The sequence below is a fragment of the Coregonus lavaretus genome, assembly GCF_964263955.1.
Source record: "Coregonus lavaretus genome assembly, contig: HAP1_SCAFFOLD_1356, whole genome shotgun sequence".
NCBI classification, from domain to species: domain Eukaryota; kingdom Metazoa; phylum Chordata; class Actinopteri; order Salmoniformes; family Salmonidae; genus Coregonus; species Coregonus lavaretus.
The window spans coordinates 87,211-99,529 of record NW_028162011.1 but is presented as its reverse complement, the minus strand read 5'-3'; the positions used below and the strand labels follow the sequence as shown (position 1 = coordinate 99,529).

General features: G+C 45.8%; 1 protein-coding gene across 1 annotated transcript in view; it reads left to right on the top strand.

Moving 5' to 3' along the window:
- Positions 1–2,232: 2,232 nt before the first annotated feature.
- LOC311119750 (son of sevenless homolog 2-like) overlaps positions 2,233–12,319 on the top strand; it is a gene marked incomplete at its 3' end in the record, with an annotated part of 95,301 nt that continues 85,214 nt past the window's right edge. The window contains exon 1 of the mRNA XM_084194408.1: positions 2,233–2,441. Within this exon, the coding sequence (XP_084050534.1) occupies positions 2,253–2,441 (189 nt within the window). The remainder of the gene's footprint in view (positions 2,442–12,319) is intronic.

Here is a 12,319-nt window from a genome sequence, read left to right as displayed (position 1 = left end):
CATTTTGAGTGAATATGAAGATTTATTCACAGGACTTGGACGTGTTCCAGGAGTTCATCACATACAAATAGACCCAGAAGTCACACCAGTGGTTCACTCGCCCAGTGCTGTGCCTTTAGCACTAAAAGGATACACTTAAAAAGGAACTGAACCGCATGGGAAACATGGGCGTCGGCGTCAGGCAGACTGAGCCTACTGAATGGGTAAACAGCTTGGTGACAATCGTGAAGCCAAACAAAATACGGGTATGCATGGACCCACAGGATCTAAACAAAGCCATCAAGAGAACTCTGACATTTCTTGATCATCTGTACTTGCACTTGACCCATGGCATCTGATAAACATTGTTCTTCTACCCGCATCCCTGCCTCAGTGGGCTAACATATTACAAGAACACTTTGCTATACTCATCCATTGCAAAGTTTTGAATTCTCACAGTATAAACTTTGCTGTGCCTTCGAGGTTTATTTTTAACGGTCTATGGCTCGAGGAAACTGTGCAGACACGATGATTTGAGCTATCTGATTGGCCAGTGGTAGGGCTATAGGTGCACTTTATTTTCTCTCTGGGCATGCCGGGTAGGCTGTTCTACCTTAATAAAATAGGAACGGAAGGCTTTATCGTTGTTGTTTTTTTACAGAAGTGCTTGGTGATCGATCACGATCACGATCGACCGGTTGGTGACCACTGCCCTAACAGATAGTTTAATCAACCAACAAGTGTTTTCTCTAACGGCCTGTAGGGTTAATGAAAATAACGGCCTCTAGGGTTAATGAAAATAACGGCCTCTAGGGTTAATGAAACTAACTAACGGCCTGTAGAGCCGGAGCCAGGCTGAGGAGGGGAACGCCCTGGAGGCTGAGGAGGGGAACGCCCTGGAGGCCAAGGAGGGGAACGTCCTGGAGGCTGAGCTCACTGAAAGTATTCATCAGCTTCTGCTTTGGTTTTCCATTCAGGCATATAGTTTATATTTATAGTCTCTGCTTAGTCAGAATAGTTTTTTGTTGATGACCGTCAGTTGGAGGTTTGACAGATCAAAACAGATTAGCAAAATGTGAGCATGGTTGTTTTAGCAGTTAGGCCTAGCTTGTAGTAATAGTGTATGTAGCAATGAGAAGGATTTCTGCCTGGTAACTATCACTAAGAGATGAAGCGATGGATTTGTCCGTAGAGATTTTAGTTTAATCTATGGTTCAGTAAATGTTTTCCCACACTTTCTCGCACTGTCTGTCTCTCTCTCACACACACTCACTCACTCTATCTATCACACTCTCTCTCTTACTCTCTCTGACATTATACATTTTAAATTTTAGTCATTTAGCAGACGCTCTTATCCAGAGCCACTTACAGTTAGTGAGTGCATACATTTTAATTTTTTTATACTGGAATCGAACCCACAACCCTGGCGTTGCAAATGCCATGCTCTACCAACTGAGCTACATCCCTGCCGGCCATTCCCTCCCCTACCCTGGACGACGCTGGGCCAATTGTGCGCCGCCCCATGGGTCTCCCGGTCGCGGCCGGCTATGTCTCTCTCTTTCTCTTGCTCTCAGCTGTGTGTAGCAGACTGCCAGTCCCATAATAGTTGTCTGGACAGACAGCGTTCCAGTGATAGGCCACACCCCCTCCTGACGAGTAGACAGAGGGAGGAGTCAGTTTCCGCCCATACATACACCTGACAGATCACACACACCACACCCCTCCTCTCACCCTAACAAACCACACCCCTCCTCTCGCCTCTTTATAAACCACACCTCTCTTCTCTCCTCCTCTCGCTTTGTTTTCAAACCAAGCCCCTCTTCTCTCCCCCTCTCACCCTAGCAAACCAAACCTCGCTCCTCCTCTCACCCTAACAAACCACACCTCTCCTCCTCTCACTGTAACAAACCACACCTCTCTTTTCTCTTCCTCTCTCCTCTTCCTCTTCCTCTCCTCTCCTCTCATCATCTCATCTCATCTCTCCTCTCTCTCCTCTCTTCCTCTCCTCCCTTCTCTCCTCTTCTCACTCCTCCCTTCTCTCCTCTCCTCTCCTCTCCTCTCCTCTCCTCTCCTCTCCTCTCTCCAAAACATTCCAATTTTCACTGTTTCCACCTCCATGGCCACTGTTGTGTAAAGAAATGCAGGCTGTCAGAAATAGCCCAAACCCACGAGGCATGGGGCTTCACTTCTAAACATTGTATCAAAAAAAAACAAAAAAAAAACACTTGGGCTAATCTCCGGAGTATTGCAGGCAGTTTTAATGTCACTTCACCATGATGTCATGTATCTGGCATCTCTCTGACATTTGTCCCATCGTCCCTCTGTGTCTCTTCCAGGTGCAGCTGCAGGTGCACCCCAACCTGTCGGCCAAGGAGGGAGCTCTGCAGCACATCGAGGAGCTCATCCTGCAGCTGCTCAACATGCTGTGTGTGGCCCAGCCCCGCTCTGTACAGGACGTGGAGGTGAGGATACCTGATCATTAGTTCTAAGTACCAGCAATGCCTCAACTGAAAGTATTTCTAAGTACCAGTAATGCCTCAACTGAAAGTGCTTCTAAGTACCAGCAATGCCTCAACTGAAAGTGCTTCTAAGTACCAGCAACGCCTCAACTGAAAGTATTTCTAAGTACCAGCAACGCCTCAACTGAAAGTGCTTCTAAGTACCAGCAACGCCTCAACTGAAAGTATTTCTAAGTACCAGCAAGGCCTCAACTGAAAGTGTTCTAAGACCAGCAAGGCCTCAACTGAAAGTATTTCTAAGTACCAGCAAGGCCTCAACTGAAAGTGTTTCAAACTACTAACAAGGCCTTAATTGAAAGTATTTGGGCAATTCCACGGTAACGGAATTACGCTTTGACTCCGTTTTGTCACTTTAACATGTATGCCAAACAAAAAACATTGATTTCAAAGTTTATCAAATCGGGACTACTTTTAACAATTTCCACCGAAGAATTTACAAAAACTACTTTTGTGAAAGAACTGTGCAGATGCAAACTTTGGTAACGGAATTACGGTAAAATCTCCCTCATGTTTTTATGCGACCACGTGTTCCAGAAACTCTTAAATATCTGCCCTGAATTAAGATTCAAAGATGTCTGCAGAAAGAATGGGGTGTCAGCTATTTGGTTATTGAACTACAGTAAGTGAAGTGGATTTACACCCTGTAACGGCATTACGGTAACGGAATTACATCATGGGTCCCTGATCTGTACTGCACAGAAATGCATCATTATGGATATGAATGTCATTCTCCTCAAGTTTCACAAGTTTGGATATCACAGCGCAAAAGAGTACAGTGCAGTACAATACAGTAGAGTAGAGTAGAGTTCAGTACAGTATTTATTAGGGATCCCCACTCTTCCAAACACATTAAGACACATCACACAAAAAACAAAAAAATCATACAGTAAATCATATAACATTATTACACCACTACATACACTACCGTTCAAAAGTTTGGGGTCACTTAGAAATGTCCTTGTTTTCGAAAGAAAAGCAATATTTTTGTCCATTTAAAATAACATCAAATTGATCAGAAATACAGTGTAGTCATTGTTAATGTTGTAAATGGCTATTGTAGCTGAAAACGGCTGATTTTTTGTGGAATATCTTGATGGGCGTACAGAGGCCCATTATCAGCAACCATCAGTCCTGTGTTCCAATGGCACGTTGTGTTTGCTAATCCAAGTTTATCATTTTAAAAGGCTAATTGATCATTAGAAAACCCTTTTGCAATTATGTTAGCACAGCTGAAAACCATTGTGCTGATTTAAATAAGCAATATAACTGGCCTTCTTGAGACTAGTTCAGTATCTGGAGCATCAGCAATTGTGGGTTCGATTACAGGCTCAAAATGGCCAGAAACAAAGAACTTTCTTCTGAAACTCGTCAGTCTATTCTTGTTCTGAGAAATGAAGGCTGAAGAAATTGCCAAGAAACTGAAGATCTCGTACAACGCTGTGTACTACTCCCTTCACAGAACAGCGCAAACTGTCTCTAACCAGAATAGAAAGAGGAGTGGGAGGCCCCGGTGCACAACTGAGCAAGAGGACAAATACATTAGTGTCTAGTTTGAGAAACAGATGCCTCACAGGTCCTCAACTGGCAGCTTCATTGAATAGTACCCGCAAAACACCAGTCTCAACGTCAACAGTGAAGAGGCGACTCCGGGATGCTGACCTTCTAGGCAGAATTGCAAAGAAAAAGCCATATCTCAGACTGGCCAATAAAAAGAAAAGATTAAGATGGGCAAAAGAACACAGACACTGGACAGAGTTGTTGTTTCTCAAACTAGACACTAATGTATTTGTCCTCTTGCTCAGTTGTGCACGGGGGCCTCCCACTTCTCTTTTTATTCTGGTTAGAGCCAGTTTGCATTGTAGAATAATAGTGAAAACATCAAAACGAACATAATCATATGTGTTTGTGTGTTTCTTCACAGTCCGCGTTGTTCCATAAGGTGTAGTCTTATGTTGTTTCTACTGCTTGCATCAGTTACCTGGTGTGGGATAGAGTTCCATGTAGTCATGGCTCTGTGTAGCCACTGTACATTTCCCGGAGTCTGTTCTGGACTTGGTGACTGTGAAGAGACCCTTGGTGGTATGTTTTGTGGGCTATGCATGAGTATCCAAGCTGTGTGCTAGTTCGGTGCTTTTCAACATGTCAATACCTCTCACAAAGACAAGTAGTGATGCATGTCAATCTCTCCTCTACTTTGAGCCAGGAGAGATTGACATGCGTGTTATTGATGTTAGCTCTCCGTGTACGTTTTAAGGGGCCGGCCGTGCTGCTCTGTTTCTGGGCCAACTGTCAGTTGTCTATGTCCTTCATTGAGGAAATGACTTGGCAGTAGTCCAGGTGTGACAAAACTAGAGCCTGTAGGACTTGTTTTGTTGATAGCAATGTCAAGAAAGCAAGCTGCACTTAATTACGGACAGACATATCCTCATCTTAGCTACCGTTGCATCAATATATTTCGACCATGACAGTTTACAATTCAGGGTTACACCAAGCAGTTTAGTCTCCCCAACTCCCCAATTTCCACGTTATTCACATTATTCATTACAAGATTTAGTTGGGGTTTAGTGAATGATTTGTCCCAAATACAATGCTTTTAGTTTTTGAAATATTTAGTACTAGCTTATTACTTGCCACCAATGTTCCCTCCCATTCTGAAACTGACTGCAGCTCTTTGTTAAGTGTTGCAATGATTTAACGTGCTGTGGTAGCTGACATGTATAATGTTGAGTCATCAGCAAATATAGTCAGTGCCAGGGACAGGTCATTAGTAAAGATTGAAAAAAGTAAGGGGCCTAGACAACTGCCCTGGGGAATGCCCGACTCGACCTGGATTGTTGGAGAGGCTTCCATTAAAGAACACCCTCTGTGTTCTGTTAGACAGGTAACTCTCGATGCACAATATAGCAGGGGATGTAAAGCCATAGCACATGTTTTTCTAGCAGCAGATTATGATCAATAATGTCAAAAGCCTTACTGAAGTCCAACAAAACAGCTCCCACAAGCTTCTTATTATCAATTTCTATCAGCCAATCATCAGTCATTTGTGTAAGTGCCGTACATGTTGAGTGCCCTTCCCTATAAGCGTGCTGAAAGTCAGTTGTTAATTTGTTTACTGTTAAATAGCAATGTATCTGGTCAAACACAATTTAATTTAAAGGGATACTTTGGGATTTTTGCAATGAGGAATTATAGTAAAAAGCTTTGGAGCGCCTTAAAGGGATCCTTCTGGATGTTGGCAATGAGGAATTATAGTAAAAAGCTTTGGAGCGCCTTAAAGGGATCCTTCGGGATTTTGGCAATGAAGCCCTTTATCTACTTCCCCAGAGTCAGATGAACTTGTGGATACCATGTTTATGTCTCTGCGTGCAGTTTGAAGGAAGTTGCTAACTAGCGCTAGCGCAGTTGCTAACTAGGTTAGCGCAATGCGTTACCATTGTCTCACAAAACTACCTATAACTTATTTTATACTGGACACCAGTGGCGTGTATTCATGGTTGCCAAGGGAAACCAGGCATCCCAATAAAAATTGATCAATAAAAATGAAATACAATTATTTATCTTTCGTCTCTCTGTGTTTTGTCATTTTCCTTCAATTCGCAAGAGGCTGTACGTATCGCACAGTAGAAGGCATCCGAGTGAGTGAAACGGCGCCCCTCTGTCTCTCTACGTGTAGGCAATCTATCTGATGCTGTCTGGTCCAAACGAGTTTGACATTGTTGCTGCCCGTAGCATTGAAGGCAAGGGAAGCCAGCGAGTATCTGGCCTCCCTTGACAAAAAAAAGTATACAAAATTAGCCAATCTGCGTTAAGCTAAACTGAGCGAGCTGACTATAAACTGCCCGATTGTCCCTCCCGGACAAGTATGACGGGACTCCATCCAAATGCCGTGGCTTCCTACTCCAGTGCTCCCTCTTTTTCGCCCATCAAACGGGAGCCCCCACCACCGAGAGGTCCAAGGTTGCCACAGTCCTTACTGACCAGGCGGGCGTCGGTGTGGGCTACAGCCGTCTGAGAGAGAGGAGAGGAGGAGCTGAGTTCCTACGAGAGGTTCATGGTTCTGTTTAGGGTGGTCTTCGACCATCCACCGGAGGGCAGAGAGGGAGGTGAGCGACTATTTCAACACTGGGGTGGACCCAGAACGGAGTACGCCCTCACCTTCCGGAGCGTGGCAGTCTCCAGCGGATGGAACGAACCGGCGCTCTGCACCCTATTCCGTAGAGGACTATGCGAGGACGTCCAGATGGAATTGGTGTGCCGGGGACAACAACCTTTCCTTGGACGCGCTCATCGCGATGGCCATCCGTCTGGACAACCTCCTTCAGGAGCGCCGGCACCTCCTTCGCCCCTTGCCCTCCTCCTTTGGCTGTCCTGAGGCAAAGCCTGAACCCATGGAGATAGGGGTCACACACCTCTCCACGGCAGAGGGGTGTCGCCGGAGACAGCTGGGGCAATGTTCCTATTGCGGCCAGGGAGGGCACCAGCTCCAGCCCGAGGTCCACTAGGGCAGAGGGGACGGCCCTGTGATGGCTGGCTCCGTCTCCCAGGGTAGGCGTGAGTATTCCTCCTTCATCGTTTTCCACCAAACCCTTCCTGGTTTCCTATTTCACTGGCTGGCTGTCCCTCAGGTGTTGTCTCTACTGCTCTAGTGGACTCCGGTGCCGCTGGGAATTTCATCGACCAGACCCTCGTCTCCTCCCTGAACATCACCTCATACCCGCCCAGGTATCACCCGCACCATTCAATCCATCTCTGCGAAGTACTGGTGACCCACCTTGGCACAGGACGTTGCCCACGATGTGAATTCATGCTCCGTATGTGCACAAACAATCTCCCCGGCACGCTCCAGCAGGGAAACTCCTTCCCGTGCCTCAGCGGCCTTGGTCCCATCTGTCCATAGATTTCGTTACTGATCTCCCACCGTCTGATGGTTTCACCACTATTATGGTTGTTGTGGACAGATTCTCTTGCTGTTTTATCCCTCTCTCTGGTCTCCCTACCGCTCTCCAGGTCGCTGTTCCAGCAGATCTTCTGGCATTATGGCCTTCCGGAGGACATCGTCTCCGACCATGGCCCCCAATTCACGTCGTGGGTATGGAAACCACGTTGTGGTTTCGGTGCGAAGAGGAGGTTTGGAATGCTGCCCACGTGAGGCTCCAGCGCACCTTCCGCCGCCAGAAGGAGCAGGCGGATCACCACCACAGTGAGGCTCCCGTGTTCCATCCTAGTGATTTGCGTCTGGCTCTCCACCAGGAACCTCCCGCTCCACCTGCCCTGCCGGAAGCTGAGCCCCCGGTTTGTGGGGCCCTTCAAGGTCCTCCGGAGGGTCAACGAGGTAACATACCGTTTACAACTCCCCACCAACTACCGGATCTCACCCTCTTTTCATGTTTCCCTCCTCAGGCCGGCGGTTCCTGGTCCCCTGGCTGATGCCGTCCCCAGCAACACCCCTCCGCCTCCCCTGGACATCGATAGGATCCCTGCCTATGCCGTCAGGTCCCTACTGGACTCTCGACGTCGTGGGGGCCGGCTTCAGTACCTGGTGGACTGGGAGGGGTACAGTCCAGAGGAGCACTGTTGGGTCTCGGCGGCCGATATCCTGGACCCCAACATCGTCCTGGATTTTCATCTCCGCCGTTCAGACCGGCCCACTACTTTCTCTCGGGGCCGTCCTCCTGGCCGGTCTACTAACAACCGGTCCTGGCAACCATCATTACGCACACCTGCCCCCTATCAGTACGCACACCTGTTAGCCATCATTACGCACACCTGGACTTCATCACCTTCCCTTTATTTAGCCCTCAGTAGCCTCAGTCATCAGGCAGTATTGGTTTGTTTTCATTCACGTTCTGTACGCTTCTCATGTTTTGTTTATCTGCATTTTTCATTATTAAACTCACCTTCTGCACTTGCTTCCTGACTCCCGGCTTATACGTGACACTGCCGCACCAACAAAAAAAAAAGTGTTAAGGGAAGCCATCTTGGATTTGGCGTCAGTCCAATCAAATCCCATTGAGAGCATACGTCATTGACAGAAAAACTTGAATTGTTGCGTCTCGTTGCCCTTTCCTAAATTAGCCGTGGATGGAGATAGGGATTTGGACTTGTGGTTTTACTTAATTCTCCGTACTGCCCAATGATTATAACGCTGATTCTGATCCGCTTAGCTTCCCCGGTGATTTTACCCACGCACAGCTACTGCTGGACACACAAATGGTATCCAAGAGTTCATCTGACTCTGGGGAAGTAGATACAGGGCCTAATTGCCAAAATCTGGAAGGATCCCTTTAAGGTGCTCCAAAGCGTTTTGAAGGATCCCTTTAAGGTGCTCCCAAGCGTTTTACTATAATTCATCTTTGTTTTCATAGTACAGTTTCTTCTTTGTTTCATAGTACAATAGAGTACAGTAAAGTAAAGTACAATAGTATACAGTACTTTTCTGTACTGTACTGTATTGTACTACTGTATTGGACTCAACTATAGTGTATTGTACTCTACTGTCCAAATTTGTGAAACATACGTCTATGGTAGGTTCAGATTTGGTCAAATCAAATTAACATCTAGGCCAGGGTGGACTGACCAAATTTAAACTACTTTTCAACGTCCATGGACGTCCGTTGTCGGTAGGTGCTCAGTGGGTGCCGGTTACAGTAAATGGAAAGAGAGGCTCATGGGTAGGTGACAGTAAGAGCCAGGAGAGAGAGAGACAGCGGGAGCGACAGAGAGAGGAGGTTGTCCAGACTCGGACTGTTGTAACACTCTTGGTTTGACCACCAGACAACAGAAAGACAAAGAAAACTGTTATGAGCTTAACGTAACAGTATGCCAGCGGAATGGAGGACAGTAGCAGGAGACCCTATGAGCTGAACATAACAGTATGCCAGTGGAAGGGAGGACAGTAGCAGGAGACCCTATGAGCTGAACATAACAGTATACCAGTGGAAGGGAGGACAGTAGCAGGAGACCCTATGAGCTGAACATAACAGTATACCAGTGGAAGGAGGACAGTAGCAGGAGACCCTATGAGCTGAACATAACAGTATACCAGTGGAAGGAGGACAGTAGAAAGTGACCCAACTGTGGTTTGTGACTGTTATGATTTCTCAGTAGCCAGTTGCAGTAATCCGTTACATCTTTTTTGGTAATTTGGTAACGGAATAATGAGTTTTACTACAATAATTACTTCTGTGAACTTTCATTACCCTCCCTCCTCATGAGGGAGAGAAATTAGAAAATATCTTAAAGCAGCATTATGTAACTTTTTGGGAGACCCGACCAAATTCACATAGAAATGTGTCTTGTAGATCTGTCATTCTCATTGAAAGCCAGTCTAAGAAGCGGTAGATCTGTTCTATCTGCGCTATTTCTACACTTCCCGTTCTTAAGTTTCGCTTTTGCGTCTTTTACTTTTGGTTTTGTACACCAGCTTCAAACAGCTGAAAATACAATATTTTTGGTTATTGAAAATATATTTCACAGTGGTTTAGATGAAACAATGATTCTCTACACTATACTTGCTTGTTTTGTCACATAAACTGAAATTAGGCGAACTATTAGAATTTTAGCAACCAGGAAATGGCGGAGCGATGTCTGCATATTGCACCTTTAAAGATATGTGTCCCACTAAGCTGCTGCATCAGATGACCTGGCCTCCACAATCACCTGACCTCAATCCAATTGAGATGGTTTGGGATGAATTGGACTGCAGAGTGAAGGAAAAGCAGCCAACCAACAAGTGCTCAGCATATGTGGGAACTCCTTCAAGACTGTTGGAAAAGCATTCCAGGTGACTGCCTCATGAAGCTGGTTGAGAGAATGCCAAGAGTGTGCAAAGCTATCATCCAGGCAAAGGGTGGCTACTTTGAAGAATCTCAAATATATAATATATTTTGATTTGTTTAACATTGGTTACTACATGATTCCAAATGTATTATTTCATAGTTTTGATGTCTTCACTATTATTCTACAATGTAGAAAATAGTTTAAAAAATAAAGAAAAACCCTTGAATGAGTAGGTGTGTCCAAACTTTTGACTGGTACTGTATATCTGGGGAAGGGTATGCGCCACTGCGTCTCCCGAGTGGCGCAGTGGTCTAAGGCACTGCATCGCAGTGCTAGCTGTGCCACTAGAGATCCTGGTTCGAATCCAGGCTCTGTCGTAGCCGGCCGCGACCGGGAGACCCATGGGGCGGCGCAGAATTGGCCCAGCGTCGTCCAGGGTAGGGGAGGGAATGGCCGGCAGGGATGTAGCTCAGTTGGTAGAGCTTGGCGTTTGCAACTCCAGGGTTGTGGGTTCAGTTCCCACAGGGGGCCAGTATGAAAAATAAAAAAATAATGTATGCACTCACTAACTGTAAGTCGCTCTGGATAAGAGTGTCTGCTAAATGACTAAAATGTAAAATGGGTATAAAACAATTTCTTGAGTGTTGAACATTTCCAAGAGCACAGTGGTCTCCATCATTGGGAACTATGGAACTACCCAGACTTCTGCAAGAAGGACCTTGGTCAGGGAGGTGACCAAGAACCCAATGATCACTCTGACAGAACTACAGTGTTCCTTGGCTGAGATGGGAGAACCTGCCAGAAGGACAACGGTCTCCACAGCACTTCACCAATCTGGGCTTCATGGGAGAGTGGCCAGACGGAAACCACTCCTGAGAAAAAGGCACATGACAGCACGCCTTGAGTTTGCAAAAAGGCATGTGAAAGACTGAGAGCATAAGGCAAAATATTTTGTGGTCTGATGAGACAAAAATGTTACTTTTGGCCTGAATGTAAAAAGCGCTATGTCTGGAGAAAACCAGGCACAGCTCATCACCAGTCTAACGCCATCTCTACCGGGGAGCATAGTGGTGGCATCATAATAATAATATGCCATTTAGCAGACGCTTTTATCCAAAGCGACTTACAGTCATGTGTGCATACATTTTTACGTATGGGTGGTCCCGGGGATCGAACCCACTACCCTGGCGTTACAAGCGCCATGCTCTACCAATTGAGCTACAGAGGACCACATGCTATGGGGATGCTTTTCAGTGACAGGGACTGGGAGACTAGGTAAGGATAGAGGGAACAATGCATGGAGCAAAATACAGGCAAATCCTTGATGAGAACCGGCTTCAGAGTGCAAACGACTTTAGACTGGGGGGGCGAAGATTTACGTTCCAACAGGACAATGACCCCAAGAATACAGCCAAAGCAATGATGGAATGGCTTCAGAACAAGAACGGTAAACTCCTTGAGTGGCCCAGCCAAAGCCCAGACTTTAAACCCAATGAAGATCTGTGGAAAGATTTGAAGATTGCTGTTCACCGCTGCTCCACATCTAATTTAATAGATCTTGAGTAAATCTGCAAGGAAGAATGGGAGAAAATCCCCAAATCCAAATGTGCAAAGCTGATACAGACATACCCAAGACGATTCAAAGCTGTAATCACCGCCAAAGGTGTTTCTACAAAGTATTGACTCGGGTGTGAATACAGTGCATTCGGAAAGTATTCAGACCCCTTGACTTTTTCCACATTTTGTTACGTTACAGCCTTATTCTAAAATTGATCAAATAAAAAAATTTACACAGCAATCTACACACAATAAAAACATCTGTTTTTAATCTGATTGATTGATTGCTTCTGTGGACAGGTGTCTTTTATACAGGTAACAAGCTGAGATTAGGAGCACTCCCTTTAAGAGTGTGCTCCTAATCTCAGCTCTTTACCTGTATAAAAGACACCTGGGAGCCAGAAATCTTTCTGATTGAGAGGGGGTCAAATACTTATTTCCCTCATTATAATGCAAATCAATTTATAACATTTTTGACATGCGTT